Raw genomic sequence first — 16,694 nt, 5'->3', positions numbered from 1 at the left:
TTTAAGAAATTCCATCAAACTGTTTTCTAGCTGATCATCTGAGAAATGGGAGTATTTTTTAAGTCTAAATATTTTCTGACATCTCTTTCTATTATGGCACAACCCTTTTGTCCTGACTTAGATTTTTTTTCTTGTTACCATTTTGTGACTTAAAGATTTGTTTTAGGGCTTGGTGGATTAGGACAAAAACTCAAGGGAAAGTGATGCAAACGTCTTGAGGAAATCGAGACTACACTAAGTGCTCCTACATTGTAAAGATTTAACAATCCTGCGCATTAAAAAAAAGTTTGGTTGTTGATTTTGGGCATGATTGAGCAACAAAGATTTGACAGGACTGTTAGTAGAGGGAATGTGAACAGTCACGGTAATTTGATAATTCACTTAAAACCCTTTTTTTGCATAAAATTCCTTTGAGCAACTCAGGATAGAAAAAGAGGCTGTACTAATCCTTATAGACAATTGCGTTGAATTGGGCTAAAGAACATTGTGAAATAATAACTCATTCTGTAATAAATCTTACCGTACATTTTACAGGGAAAAAATCTGTCTGGTTTCTTAGGTTCTCATTCTGGCATCTTTAGACACTATTACATGTTATACAACAGAATTGCCCTTTGTGAGCTGCAGTGAAGCATTTTTAAGCAGAAATGTGAATGCTCTCATTAAACTGTTCAATCATTGTTCTCTTAGGAATAGCAAATGTTTATTTAAAAAGGTCACAGGAAAAAAATTCAAAACAGCTTCTGGGAGGCTTGGAAGCACGTTAAGTGTGGGAGTTCATAGAGCTGCTGAACTGCAAGGTAGTAGTTGGATTGAGAACAAGATGCAGTAACATGCTGTGGGCTTGTTTTGACTGTAAATGATTTGGAGTTTGATGAGTATTCTTGTGTGCAAAATCTGTTCCTTAGCGACAGAGGAGTAGTGAGAACCGAGTTGGTGAAATGCACATGAAGCATTCTGAGTCAGGACTATGCTTTCTGCTTGGGGATGCAGCAGAGTGTCACGGCAGTGCTGGCAGTGGGTAGGCAGGATCTTCAGGGTTTTCCTCCTACATCTGGCACAGGATTCTTTGAGGCCCTGCACTAATGAGCTGAGTTAATCCTCTTGGGCAAAGGCAGCAGCACCAGGAGATCCTAAGTATAGCACTCACCCAGGTCTGTTCTTCACTCAGCTGCCTGGGGCAGAGAAGCAGCCGTGCAGGGTGAGCTCCAGCAGAGGAAAGAGGGAGAACAACAAACTTAGCTATGGCATCTCCTTTACAAGTCTACCAGCATATGTAGTATATTCAAAGGCTGGGTCTTACAGCCTGCACCTTCTGAGGTTCATTTGTACCTAACTTTTTGAGTATACCATAAAGACCAGACATTGCTTGGAGTGAGATTTGTTTCTGAATCTCCCTGCTTTACTTTTGTTGTCTCTACTGAAGAAGCTGGTGGATAAGAGTTTTGTCATGTATTCAAAGTGAGAGACTGTACAGCAGCTTTTAACAAATCAGAGATATTTGCATTTAAAGGATATGTGACTTAGATATTTTTGTACAATATTATCCCACAGTAATTTTCAGTAGAGTTCTGCCAAATTCTGTCCTGGTAAGGAACTTAGCTTGTAACTATTTTTTGTGTGTGTGTTTTAACACTTGCTTCCAAATACTCATCCAACTCTACCTTTCTATTATACTTTGCTTACATATTTTACATGTAGTGCATCAACTACATCTTTGTTTGTTGATATAAGTTGCATAATAGTAATTTGAGGACCACAGTCAGTCCATCTGATCCAGCATCAGTGATTCAGTTTCATTTTGCACACCCGTTTTGACTCAGAACAGATGAGTTAAATACAAAATCATGTATTTGCATAAATTTTCTAGTAAAAAATACCAGAAGAGGATATATAAAGCAGAATGCTTGAATATTCCAACCCAAATTACTTTTTTATTCTCTGCTGATTTGCACTGAGTCTAAACACCTGACTATATTGTTTCGCTATGTTTTGATGTAGGACTTTTGTTTCAGCATTAGAGCTACATTTGTTATGATATCAAGGATCCAAGAAAATTTTTTTTCTATTTGTCCTTTCTTTAATAGTTGTTCCTTGATACAGAGTCCTACCTTGAACTTAAATGTTTGATAGATTACAATTTCTCCTTTTTCAAAATGAAATAGACATGCCTGCAGCAAAATGCAGTTTTCTGATATCCATGTCCTGTCAAAGGTGGAAACAGTCATGGCAATGAATTTATTCTGCAAAACTCTTACTGCTTTGCTAATACTTTTAAGTTAAGACCTGCTAAGAATTAGTCTTCCTTGAGCTCCATTTGGCAAATTTTCTCAAGTTCCTATATGCAATACTTAGAATCCTGGTTTTTTATGTATAGTATATGGGTTATATATAGTTCATTAATGGTATTAACAAGAATTGGAAGATTTAGAAGCTTGTTTTTGCAGAGGTCTGGAACACTTTACAGTGGAAGATCATATTGTAAATGTGTCCAGCCTTGGGTTTCATGCTGAATATGTTGCTGAATGATGAAAACTTGGTAACTTGAGCTGCACATATGATGGGGAGAGAGAGGAGGGATGGTAGAGTGGTGAATAATAAGGAGCAGAGGATATATGCATTGGGGCCATGAAAAAATTGAGGAGAGGGTTGGGTTTGTTGTTTTTTTTTTCTTTTATGGCAAAACTTTAGTGATTCCCTCCTCCTTTCCCCCCAAGGTTTTGTTTTCATCCAGATTTTCCAGCTGATTCCAGTGGTAGCTCACATGGAAATCTCTCTTTTTGGAAGCCCTGGAATTTAGTTTATTGACTGTTGTCTATAGCTTATTGCTTACAGCTGAGGAAGGAAGCAATATTGATGATTACTGTAATAGAAGGCCTATTTTTCCTTTATTCCTACACTGTTTCATCAAATCTGATTTGTTATATAGGAAGAGTTCCATACAAAGATTATGATGTGTTTATTTACTACCCTTCAGAACACTGTAGTCTTTTATAGATGCAGAATAAAGTTTTCTTTTAGCCATACAAAAAGCAACTGATACTGGTATTAAATTTCAGCTATAGAAGTGCAGAGAACATGCTGTGTGGCAGAGCAAGTGCATGAACAGTTGCCACTGGGAACTAGCGCCTCTGTCTGCCTTGTACATTTTATTTCCCTTTTTGTTTTAAGTAATCCAAGCAATTTATTTTCTGTATTTCAACTTCTTGATCTGCATAACATTACCTGTATATGGACTAAGCTGTGTCAAGCGCTCAGAACCCCCCTCTGGCAAAACTCAGTGCATCTTCAAAATATTATTTATCAGCTCCAGCAGCTCTGCCTCAAACACTGAACTTCTTTACAAAGGTATTAGTGCCAGGTGGTTAATCCTTTTTGTTGTAGGTGTTTTCACTTTCCTAGCTCTGTTGCACTAAAAGTTGGCCCTCAAGCATCTCTCTAGATGAATTTGACAACACTGGAGGAATGACTTCGTTCTGTTTAACAAAGCTTCATTTTGTATGATTACTGTTACGTTCGGGATTCGACAGTGGGATTTGCTTTAATTTTTTTTTTTTTAATTTAACTCTTTGTTTTACAGATGAGGGCAGGAACGCAGTTGACCATGCAGGTGGTGCACATATTGTAGTAGACCATTTAAGGTCACTGTGCAATAAAACAGATCCAGCCAGTGAGAAGCTCTTGACTGTCTTTTGTGGCATGCTGATGAACTATAGCAATGAGAATGGTAAACAACACCAAAAATTTGCTTTATGTCTACCAGGAGAACAACCCCAACAAAAAAAGATAAAAAGTTAAAATAATCCTCTGTAGGTTTACATTGTGGATGCTTAACACTGAGTTATTCTGAAGAGATCAGGGACCTCAATTCACATATACAATTTTCTGTTTCAGTAAAAATATGTTCCCAAAAATACTACATATATTCCTGACACGATTCCATATAACGTAAATTGTGTAAAGTTTTAAGATCAGCATCTGGAATTTACTTCTTTATCTAAAAGCACTGCATAAAGATGTATCATACAGATTTACAGGAGTTAATTAGAAGGCTACATTAAGTCCTCTCTTTCTCATTAGTATCAAGTAACATAAGACTAATTAGTTGCAGACATGCAGTGTTGTTAATTATTTAAGGATATGTATGCCAAACAGTTAATAATCTTTCTCCTTGTGAAATGCATATAAAACCATATGTTACATTGTTCTAAGATAAATGAGGAATCATTTGTAGGTATGTTCAATACTGTTCTGTGTCTACAAATTATAAGTTTATGTTCATTATCCCAATAATTGGAGATGTTTAGGGACTGGGACAAAAACATGAGAGTATATTAAATGAGAAACCCTTGACCACTGAGACTAACACAATAGCATTTTACGTTAGTTGTACAAACTAGTACCTAACTTGCTACTGCACACAGGTGTTTAAATGTGCCAAAATATATTTACAGCATTCACACATTTTCAAGTTTTCAAAATGTGAAGAAAATTGGAATACATTAGGAAGGCTACAGAGAGGCTGTTCTCCTGACTTGCAATAGCACAGATTACAAGTACAGTTAGTAATTACATTGTCTTCAATCATGCCCATTTCCTGAATTGCAGCATTTCATCTTAGAAAGAAATATCTTCTTTATTAGTTACTCACTATTTCCTGAAAGATAGCACTTGCTGTGACTCACTTTCCAATCCTATGTCCCCAAAACTTTTCTACTTTTCAGGATGTTCTATAGGCTTTATTGTATACATTTTTAATCTGCTTTATCATCTCTTCTAGCGTAGTTTCCATGTGTGTTTTCTGTGCCATCTCTCTGGAGATCTCAGCTCTTTGTATTACTCATCCAGCTCCAAATATAACTGTTGTATGTGTCTCATCTCTTTTGCTTGTTCTTACATTGGGTTTTTTCCTCCTCCTTTCTTTGTATTATCTAATAATTCTTGTTTACAGTACTTCTTCCATCTTCTCTAAATAGTAACTTTTTAGTTCCTTCATTTTATATAGTTTCCAGGAACTGTTTTGCTTGACCACTTTGCATGAGTATCACATTTACTATATTTCATAGTGTTAACTCAGTCCTTTTCTTTGTTACAATATTTGGAGCAAATACTAAGCAAATTCTAAGCTACCAGAATGCTCTGTATTAATTAAAACTAATGAGCATGCAGTATACTTAGTAGCTCAAGACAGACAAATCCAAAAGTGACGTGTAGAGATACTGTTACCAGTTTTGCTTCAGTGACCAAGCTCCCAGCAGATCTTCTCTAGGAAAACTAATTATGAGATAAATCTCCCAAACAAGCAGCTTCTGAACAGTTTAACTGTTAGGAACATTGAATAAATGACTCATTCCATCTAGTAAGATAGCTTATTCTGATGCACTCAATAAAGCAGTCGTGTGGTTTAGTGACAGCCAGAGGATTCACTAGCTGCTCTCCTCTCTGCTAAAGGACATCTTTCATCTCACACACACTATTCACAGGAGCCACTGATGCAGTGTCAGAAGTGAGAAATGCAGAAGTATTCCAAGCTCTTGGATCAGGGTGCTCACCAGCCCTGTGTTCTACCATCACATCAGGGAGGATAGCTGGGGGTTTAAGAAACCTCCACCTTACCCCACATACTTGGTTGTCTCCATGAGGAAGACAGCTCCTGTTTATAGGAATCCAGCTCCTGTTTGGCCCAGCATTCATGGGTAGGCTGTGTAAGATTTATGCTCTCTAGTTCCATTGTGAATTTGCTCACTGACTGGGGCAACCATTGAATTAAACCTCAAATAATACACCAAATCAATATGTAAAAAAAAAGTGATTTAGAGAACTGAATTTTTAGAATAGAATTCAGTGACCATACCTGTAGCATGTGAATGGAGAAATGGGTAGTTGACCTGTCTTGCCAGTCACGAGTGCAATTGGACTGTAATTGTGAGCTGATCTAAAAATATCATCTGTGGGCCATTGTAAGTTTTCAGGACAGCAGTCAAAGTCAACTAGGAGCCCCAGACAACCACTTACTTCCATGCATTGCAACAGCAGGTGAATAAGTTTCTGACTAAATGCAGTTCTTTGCTGACCTGTTAAACATCAAAACTGAGATTGCCCTGACAGTTAATTGTGCTCACAGCTTAGTGAATACCATTTTTGGGATTTACTTGCAAAGGTTTGAACCCAGCTACTTACAAGAGAGATAAAACACTGCATTGGTTTTGCTGAAGGATGAGCAGTATAGGATTGCAGCCTAGAGTCACAGATGTTTGTCCATAGTGATGGAAACCAATTGGACAAAAATAAAAAATACTAGGTAAGGAAGGAGGTATTTCAGTCTTTGAAATAGCACTTCAGCATTCTCTTTTCATTTTTCTATAATCTTCTCCCACTTGGCATGCCGTGTTAAAAAGTTACAGGAGGGGGCTTGGAAGATTTCTTTAACTGCTCTTAATGACTTGAACTCTTTTAATTTGTACTAGCTATCCAGATAAGGATCATTACAGCACAGTTGGTTCTTAGTTGCATCTAATTATCTGTGAACACCCTAAAATTTTCTAATCATCAGCATTTTATGAGCAAAAGAGTATATAAATTGGTTTTGATTCCAGTTTGTCATTCCCAGTCAGCTAATTGCCCTCTTTTTCCAATAGCTACTACTTCATTATTAGTAACTATCAACTGCCTTATTTTTTTTAACCTGAGAGACTCAGTCTTGAGTACTTTAAGGGATTTATCACACATGAGTTTTACAAGAAAGGCAACTAAAGAACAGCTACAAGTAAGACTTCTTTTTCCTAAACAGAGCAAATTAATGGAGCATTCTTGTATCTCGTCCTGATTCTGGACACTCAGCTTGCAATTGTAACACCAGTCATAACAGTGTTGTCTAAGTTTTAAAAATAGGATTCCTTTTATAAGGTTCTTGTGTCATCTGCTTGCATTCAGGAATTATTTTTGCTTACTGTCTCTCAATTCTTTCTTTGCTTCCTTGATATCTTGTAATTTCATTAATAACTATAATTGTTGAGACAAAAACCTCAAACTTTAGCATTTCTTGCAGTTCTTTTAAGCTTAAAAAAAAAGTGTTGATATTTAATTGCACTGCTAGAAATGAGAGGGGTTTTTTTAATGCAAATCATCCCTTTGCCTTCAGCCCAGGTTATCTCAACCTTTTTGTCATAATTGTATTTTATTACCCAAATTCAATCAGACACAAATAGCTCATCCCTACTTTCAGTTATTAGCTTCTATGTAGCCATTAGTCTGCTTGAGAGCAAGAAGCAAAGCAAGCTTGGATAAAGAGGGGAAAACTAATAACTAATCTAATAAAACTAACAAATCATATGCAAACACTCACATGAAAGAGTTAGAAATATGAGTGGTTATTCTGCAGATCCCATAATCCTGTGAGCCAAGACTATTTGCAAGTTAATGGGATCAGTCCGTAAGGTAATGAATTGTCTCTTGAGGATCTCTAAAAAAAAAAAAAAATGAAAGCTTTTTAAAGAAATGCAGAAATTATGGAAGAATTAGGCCAATTGGCTTATTAGATAGTCAAATTGGAGATCAGAAGTTAACTGGATACAGTATGCATGTGTGAAAGTATTTTTATATATGTATATGAGCATATATATGTAGATAAAAGTAATTACATTTATAGATTGCTGCCTCATTTCATTTCATAGCAAACTTCAGTCTGTCAAGATTGTCTTTACTTCAGCACCTTCGTAAAATCTGACATCCCGATGTTAAATCATACAACTGCTGAGCCTTTCTTATTCTCACAAACCTTTAGCAACTGGAATGGATGTTGGGGTCTGATGTGCACTGTTGACCATCTGCAGAAGCTATGTAAATACACAAGAAATGAAAGGGAGATTTATGGCACCATTATTATGGTCTGACAGCAATATTTCAGTAATGCTTCCTAAGACTTACCTTCGCTAATTTTCATGCTTGTCATGGGTTTTGTTTCATTTACATCACAGTTAGAGATGCTTAGCATGCTTTCGAGACCTAAATACACTTAATTGCAAAGTAACCTAAAGTATGTGAAAGCAGATAAAAAGTATGTTCCTTACCGTAGTGAGATAATCAATACAATCACTTTTATGTTCTGTCACGATTTAACATAGATGTGGGGACTGCAAGCAGGTTTCTCTAGGGTATGAAATTATGCCATCAAAAAAACCCTACTTTTCCTTCAGCATTATAATCACAGTTATTGATGGAACACAAATGATGAGTTGTTTTTTGCAATTCTTTTCAAAATCATGAATTAGCCTAAATTAGCATTTTTAATTAAAATGCCCCCAATAAAGTTCTCAATTTGGGATATTCTCCTCAGATCTTACTCTTTGGAGTTTCCATGTGTGTCACCGAAGGACATGGAGCCATTGAAATTCAAGTTTTAGGTAGGTAATTCTTTGTGCTGGCGCATGTATTGATTGCCTTTTATCTACCTGTATATGCATCTGTACAGCATCACTGTCAGTGCTTTTCATCCCAAAAGGACACACAGGCATAGTGCAACATGTGGTAGCAGTGTAAATTGTGGTATTAAGTCATAAATTCAGAAGAGGCATTCAGTTTTTCTTGCTTCCCGCTTGCTGTGCATAAAGTTCTGCTTAGGAAGTGGATAGAAGTGCTGTTTCATCGTGAAACACAACTTTTCCTGGCATCACAGCTTGCTTTAGTCCTGTGTCAGGCAACTGATTGTAGGATGGATGCATATTTCCCCAAAATTGTCTCCTGCTCTGGTATGGCATTAACACTTCCTGCAGTGAAAGGCCAAGATACACAGTTAGTCCAAGTTATCCAGTCTGAGGTTTTCCTAGGGTAGAGAGAGACCTGCTGGCAGTGTCTCCAGCTGAGACTGAACCACTTAGATATGTGCTGTAGATCTCCGTACCAGTGAGGATGCCTGATAATTTTCTCTTCAAATGCTTAATACGCTTTGCTAGAGAAAGAGCCTCCTGTTGGTGATAATGACAGATGAAAATGTCAGGTCCAGAATTTGTATGGCAAGCCCAGGCTTAAGTATAAACATAGCAAATAGCTGCTGGCAGCCTTTTATTTTCAAAGGTCTTGCTTCCTGTGCAGCTTTGTGACTCACAGGATTGCCCTGTCTTTGTCAAAGGAGAAAATTTATAAATTTTAAATTATAACTTACTGCTATTAAGGCAATGTTTAACTTATTGTCAATTCTTGTAATGGCATTCATACCACTGTAGATATTTCCTGTACTCAGGTGCCATTGTTCTACTCTGGGAAAATCAGACTGGTCTGGTATAATACCTGACTTTTGACCAAATACAATTTATCGTTCTTAGTATATGGGGTTTTTTTCATTTTTTTTAGTTTGGAAATTCTAGAGGTACTTTAGTCAGTGCACTCCGTGCTCTCAACAATCTATCTTTCTATCTGGCTCTTAAGATTCCTGTTCCCTTTCAAAGGTTATGTGGTTTCCCTCCATGCTTTTTTATATATTTTGTATTTAAAAAGAGACAGCAGAAAAAAAACCTGCTCAAAATGGAGACTTAATACTTCTGATGTTGGAATGAAGTCCATAGAGATTGTCTCTTTATCCATTACAGTTGGATAAAGCGATTTTTAGAGTGACTAAATGTATAGTCTAGTAACAAACCAATTTCTTTCCAAGTAATTTTCTATGGCATTTGTGGTTTGTGTCTTTGTTCTCCCACTCTCCAAAACGACCAGTTTTCCTTCAGAATTTTTAAGTATTTGCAGGGGACAATCACAAACCAAGGACAAAAACAGATTATTTACCAGTAACTTGAGTTCTCCTACACAACAATTTTCTCTGTAGAACCATTCCATCTCCCTCTCTCCCCAGTTTTCCTATTGAAAGACAGATTTTTCCAGTCAGTTTGGAATGAAGTAGGAGGGTGTAGTAGTGACTCACACATTTGCCAGAGGTAAAATGGCATTCAATGCATGCGCTAGTACAATTTGTACTTACCTGAAATTTGACAACTTCAACAGCTCTTTGGTGTCTGACATGGCGTTCTCATAAATTTCACTAAAGACTACGAATCTGTGGAAGAGGTAATCCCTCCCCCCAAAAAAGGAAATTCAGTTACTGGTAAGTAATACAGTTTTATTAAAAGATGTCAAGCCATAAGGATTCCTGCTCATCCCCAATAACCTGTAATAACCATGCCATTTACTTATTTGATATACCAAATTCATAATTATTATCAAAGTATTTTATACCGAATACAAATGAGCTAACCATTCTGAAATCATATAATAATTCTCATTATATGAAAATTTCAAATACGCTTGGCACAATTTTGAGGGCAAAGAGTTTTTTGAGAGCATGAGATGATTTTAAATTTGTTAAACTTCAGATGTCATGTGTTTTTATCTCCCTGTAAAAATGTGCAATTTTTTATGGTTCTGATGCCACAGATATAAGAACTCCAACTGATTTCCGTTGCCTAGAATGAATTCCTTAACAAGAAAACCACACTAAAAACAACAAACAAACAAATGAAACAAACAAAAACAAAAAAACCCCTACCACCCCAGAATTCCCCAGCAAGGGTTGACCAAAAGCTAAATGAAGTAATACAATTCTCTTGACTTCACTGGGCTTTGTATCCTTGTCTTTTGAGTCTGTAACATTTGAGCATAGTTCAAGTGTGTTACAAACAAAGGAAAAAAGATGCTTAGGAAAATTACTAAACAACATCTGGTGTGTTTATGTCTGCTTCATTCTATTCAACTGTGAAACAATGTTTTTCTTCTTTGCTATGTTATAGGTAAAATGTGTAAGAGGAAGTACTGTTATAAATAATCTTTTAAACCAATCATGTTTCTGCCTAACCATCAAAGCATCTTTCTATTTGCAGACACCTAGGAGCAATACTTTTCTTACTTGTAAATACTATAAACTTTCATCCTATGCAAGAAATTATCAGAATGGCTTCTAAGGACTTTTCTTAAACCTTCCATTTTTTGTCTTTATTAAACTTTCTTTTTTCTCAAGCTCTTCATAATCTACATTGTGACTTCCTGTGTTTATAAAACTTTTCATGTTTATTTCAGTGCCAGTTTATATTCATTCTAATTTTAATTTTCCAGTTTTGATCTTTAATTTAGAAAAGAGTATATAGAAAAAGCTCTCAGATAAATCACTGTTTCACTGACCTAGTTCAGGCCGATTTCAGTCAGCTAGTCTCAGTGAGCCCAGAATCAAACCTGACATGTATTAGAAACCTGATAACCACAAAATTGTCAGTAGCTGCACAATTCACTATACTATATGACCAAATCAGGAAGGAGTATTTCTGGGAATACATTCCATTGCCAGGGACAAGGAGAATTAGGAGTCCATATCTCAAATCTGGACCAAATTTTAGTCTGAAGAGTAGAGGAGACAGGCACTTTAATGCTGCTTAGCCTAGAAGTTGCTTTGTGTGAAAAATGTTTTTTTGGTTAAAAGAACAGTACTATGAAAAGAAATGCTAACTCACTGTTGTACTCTCTTTTTATGTAGATACCTTGCAGTCACAGCTTATCAATATGGGTGTTATTCCTACGTTAGTGAAATTGTTGGGTATTCATTGCCAAAATGCAGCTCTGACAGAAATGTGCCTTGTTGCATTTGGCAATTTAGCAGAACTCGGTAAGTCCATAATACTAATCTCAAATTTAAATATACTTTTCATAATGTTAAGTCTTTGTTAAAGACTAACAAAAGCTCGTTCAAGACCTTTGGGTACCTTCAACAGTAATAGACAAGAAATTTTTGCTTATTTTCTCTAAAATATAGATTTGTCTCCTTTTTTTTTCCCCCTTTGGTAACTGAAATGTATTGAAATTTTGGATACTTAATTCAACCTAATGTTTTCTGTTACTGTGCTTCAGTGCAACTAAGCACATTTTAAATCATCTAAACAGTATTTCCACAGCACTGCTACTTAATGTGAATTATTTATTAAAAATATAAATATTGTATCCTGGTGTAGCTGCACAGAGTTTTATTGAGATTAAATTTGGCTCACAAAAATCTCTGAATGAAACTGAGACAAGCACAGTTCACTAATCTACATATACAGTATTTTTTTAGGTGCAGAATTTTAACATATCCTAATCTAAATACCTCCATGTATAAATCATGAATAGATGTTAATTTTAGTTACAACTTCATTTAAATTGAAGTTTGTGGCCCTGCTGTGATCTGATGTCTTTGCAAGGGGATCAGTTTTCATTGGAATTCAGCCATGTGTAAATCAATGGGTTGTTAAGGCCTGTGTTTTATTAACATTTGTGGTTTATATTGTTGTTCTTTTGCTAACCTGTTTGGTGAAATTTTAGTTTTATGAGTTAGAGGTTTTTTGCACTGGAGTAAATAATACACAGCACTTATTATATCATCTAAGAGCATGCAGCAGTTCAAAATATGAACAATATATCTCTGAGTTTATAGTATTTGATGGCTCTGAAGGCCAGAGAAAGTATCATGTTACCTACTTTAGTCTGGTCATACACATAATACATTTATTTACAGCAGGCAATTCTTAACAAATCAACACAGAAAGAGCCATCGAGGTAGCAACTAAAGAAATTAACAAATCGGAAGTCTTCAAGATGGGCACTATGTACTGTGTCTGCACAGCAGAAAGTATTAGAGTCATACACTGAAAGTTCTAGTGCTTAAATGCAACCAAAACCATAATGATATTAAATATAATAAATGGTAGCCTCACTGAGAACTCATTGAGAATTTCCTTTCCCTCTTTGGGAAGATCCAGTTCTGTCTTGTTGAGTAATGAGAACCATGGGGAAAAAACTGCACAGCAGCTGCTTCCCTTCCAGTTCATACACACTGAGAAGTTGCTCATTCTTTAAGACTGGCACAAAATTAATTTACTTTGTAATACTTTATTCTCCCTTAAGCAATAGTCAGTCACATTGTATCTGTATTGTTTTATTTTTGCCTTGTAAGTTCAGGGAATTTTTTTTGTGAGGTTGTCATTTTTTATCACTTACAAGAAAACAGCATTGCACAGATCCCTTGAAAGGCATTATATGACTTTTACTCTGTGTCAAAGGAGGGCACACAACAGTCATGGATCTGCTAAAATACTGAAAAGATCAAAAAATCCACAAAGAATATACTATGCAACCATGCATAGTGGGAGAGAACAATAATGAGATGTACACAGAAGTGTCTAGGACTGCAGTTTATGCTTTTCCCAAGTCCTTGGGGTCACTTCTACAATAAAATAAATCCCTAAGCATCTGCCAGAGCAATAGCAAAGGTGCTGGAAGGTTTTCTAACTACAGATGGCCCTCAGGAGGTGGCAACTGGAGAATGCAGAACACCAGCTCTACCACCTGCATCCCTTGTAATACTGCCAGTGAGGAGAAATATGATACAGGCAATGGAATAAGAGATGCTTTTATTGAATGTACATTTGAAGATCTGCTGGCTGATCTGGTAGGAATCTCGCTCATCTGTAAAATTGCTTTATGCTGTATCTGTGCAGTATGACATGGCCCAGCAACAGCCACACACAGATTTCAAAAGAAATGTCACCATCATGAAACCATGTAAATATTAAAGCATTCGTGCAAATCTTCATTTCTCCCATAGAAAATGCAGTATATAATCTGCTCTTTCTGTTAAGATGAGGGAAATCAAAGACTTCTTACTTTTGTACTATTACTGTTTCTATAGCTACCTTACATTTTGTTGCGCAAAACCAGACCCAGCAGCCTTGAATCATATATTTCTATATTTTTAACAGCCTTAACCATAACTATTTCAGGTCAGCACATTCAAGGTGTTAGACATTTGTCTTTTAATTTTGTGACAAACATGAATCTATTGCTCTTGTCTGTGAAAAGCAGTTAATCATCTTACTGAATAAACCTGGTAACAAAGAGAAAAAGTAGTTCTGCCTTTTGATGTGGTTTGTTTACTTTATAGTGAATTTTTCCTTTTGCTTCATAGAGTCAAGTAAGGAGCAGTTTGCCTACACAAACATTGCTGAAGAGCTTGTGAAACTGTTCAAGAAGCAAATAGAACATGATAAGAAAGAGATGATTTTTGAAGTTTTGGCCCCCCTGGCAGAAAATGGTGAGAATTTTTTTTTTCTTACTCTAACTCATTGTCTTATTTGTATTTTTTATTTCAGTATATCAGTGTCTTTTTCAGGCACTTGCTGCAGAGTAATAGGCTGCCTCATTCTGAAGCCACCACAGCTGATCCTTGTGATTGCAGTTCCATGAAAAGTGAATAGGTCTTAATTGTTGAGCATATTAAAAGAGCCAGCACATTGTTGATGCTAATTCCATCACTGATTCACTTTGTATACAATTATGATATATTTTATTGCCCTGTGCCCACAGTGGGAATATCAAAAGCTGCTTTTTAGAGAGCTTCACAACATTTGTCTGCAAACACTGGCTCAAGTGTTCACAGACCATTGGAGCACCAGGACATCATTTCCTGGAATCACAGAGCCACTGGCAGTTCAATTTCCTATAACATTATTTTTGCTAGGGGCATGTCAATTGAAGAGCTAAGGGCTGGACACTCTGCCCTTACTGTTCATTGAGAGATCATATGAATTTAATTTTGGGTGTTTGGTGGTGTATCTTCCATAGCCCCAGGCAGCCCCTGGGAGTTTGACTCACTGCTCAAGCCAGAGCAGGAAATGATGTGCACTCCTGATCACCCCTCCAGGATGTTCCTCCCAGAGAAAAAAAGGATCAGACAAAGGTAGCTTGTACAACATATCATCTGCCCTTAGTGGAAATAAAGAAATGAGGTAACAGGTGGAGCTGGACTCATGTAGGAAGCAATTCTGTGTAGAAAAGACATCACAGTATTTCATGGGTCGCAAATCTTGTTTTAAGGACTTCAACATTAAAGCTTTTTTCAATTGAAGAGATTGTTAGATAGAACTGCAAATTCATGTTTCATTCTACTCTGTTGTGCATACACACTCTCTGTGTGTTGTTTTACAAAGTATAAGTCAGGATAAACTTTTACTTCAATTTAATAAGTTATTCTGACTTTTATTTTAAGTGGCATGGAAAATCAGTTCCTTTTTTCAGTTCTAAAAATACACAGTTTTTCAAAGTATTTCATTTATTATATAATAATTTACAGTTTGCACTAAGATAGTTAGGGGTAACTCTCATCCTCAGAGACTGGCACAAAATAGGATTGAACTTTTTATGTATTTCACATATTCAGTTCAAATGCCTAATTTTTCTTCGAGTATGTTTTTTAGTTGCAATAAGATTTGAGAAATTCACTGCTGCAGACCCTAACTCAGATGCTCAGATGTTGTGAGGTAGTCACAAAAACATTTCCACTGTGAATTCAAGGTATACTTAAATGAGTTCATTTTGTTGGTGCTGTTTAGGTGCTTTTGATTGTAGATAATGAGCAATAGGCCAGAAGGGAAAAACACCTCAATGAAGTATTTGCAGAGTATGGATTTTGGTGTTTGGGGTGTTTCAAGCTGTTTTTTCTAATTTACTTGTTGATTACGCATGCTGGTGTAGCAATTTTAATTTCAAATCACAGAACATCTGCCACCCAGTATTCTATACCTAAGGGAATTCTCTATTTTTAAAGCACCTCAGTGCAAAAGTGCCTATTAAAAAAAACAAACAAACAAACAAACAAAAAAAAAACCACCACAACTGGAGATTTTGTATTTCCTTATAAAGTTCATGAGGAGGTCAGCTGCTCTTAGAGGAATAATGAATTTCACTGAGGTAAAAAGCCTAGTGACACGAGGAAACTGAGAGTCAGACACATCCTTCACCTGAGGTAGAACACACTTCCTCTCCCAGGTGTGGCTTGTAAACTGTATGAAAAAATGTTTCTAAAGCCCGGACCTTAAATTATTTTAACTTGGGTTAAATACCTTTTTGTTAAAATACAATTTCATGTGGAAAACTGAGAGAAATCCACTTCTTTTGCACACTTCTGCAGAGTTTGTGGCTATTTTTCAAAATCAGCATGCAAAAACTACCTAAATCACTTCCATGTATGAAAAGATCTTACATAGCATAAGACAGCCTGCCATTCCCTCTTAACAGAAAGGGAGTTTAGGCACGTAAAGGCGATTCCAAGGGAAATATCTGTTAAATATTTTGTTATTTTAGAATCAAGAGAAAAAATACTGTTCCCAGATTCTATGTCACCTGAAAAAAAATATTTATTAGCTTCTCAAGCCTTGTTTTGAATAACAACTGAGAAATGAGCTTGCCGCATCAGTTTCCAGAACAAACTTCCCAAGCTTTTGGATTTGGCCTTTCTGCACTCCTCCTGCAGCCCTTTCAACGAATGGCAGATATACTGTCTGTCTTTGAAGTGTGAACATAGCACAGTCCTTGTGAGTCTGCTGTGCCATGACTGAGATGCCAGAAGTTTGCTGTAGAGAAATATTCTCATTTTCAGAAGTGAAGAGCTCCATACACCTTCAGCTTATGACTGTGCTCTAAAGGCAGTCCAGAGCCAGGGAGAGCCTGTTAGATGAATAATAACAGAAGTTGGCTATAAGAATTTCAAATAGAGAAGTTGCAGTTTTATATGCACAAGTTGTCAGTGAAAACACTGACATCACTGTTTCTTACAGTCCATCCTGCATATGTATGATAGATGCATTTAAAATCATGATTCTGACTCCTATTATCCATGCTATTTTCCA

At 36.3% G+C, this 16,694-nt stretch overlaps 1 protein-coding gene across 8 annotated transcripts in view; it reads left to right on the top strand.

Annotated features, from left to right (window-relative positions):
- RAP1GDS1 (Rap1 GTPase-GDP dissociation stimulator 1) overlaps positions 1–16,694 on the top strand; it is an 89,476-nt gene that overhangs the window by 59,877 nt on the left and 12,905 nt on the right. For 4 of the 8 annotated variants that reach the window (XM_083861450.1, XM_083861449.1, XM_083861452.1 and 1 more), the window contains 3 exons: positions 3,581–3,727; positions 11,513–11,641; positions 13,976–14,101. In XM_083861450.1, coding sequence (XP_083717576.1) covers positions 3,581–3,727; positions 11,513–11,641; positions 13,976–14,101 — 402 coding nt within the window. Of the gene's footprint in view, positions 1–3,580; positions 3,794–8,309; positions 8,403–11,512; positions 11,642–13,975; positions 14,102–16,694 lie in introns of those variants that run through there. The other 4 variants (XM_083861453.1, XM_083861451.1, XM_083861456.1 and 1 more) reach the window with 3 other exon arrangements.

The sequence above is a fragment of the Zosterops lateralis genome (assembly GCF_965231275.1).
Source record: "Zosterops lateralis genome assembly, chromosome: 5".
Taxonomy (NCBI): domain Eukaryota; kingdom Metazoa; phylum Chordata; class Aves; order Passeriformes; family Zosteropidae; genus Zosterops; species Zosterops lateralis.
The sequence above is the reverse complement of the archived record's forward strand: the minus strand, read 5'-3'. Positions and strand labels throughout refer to the sequence as shown.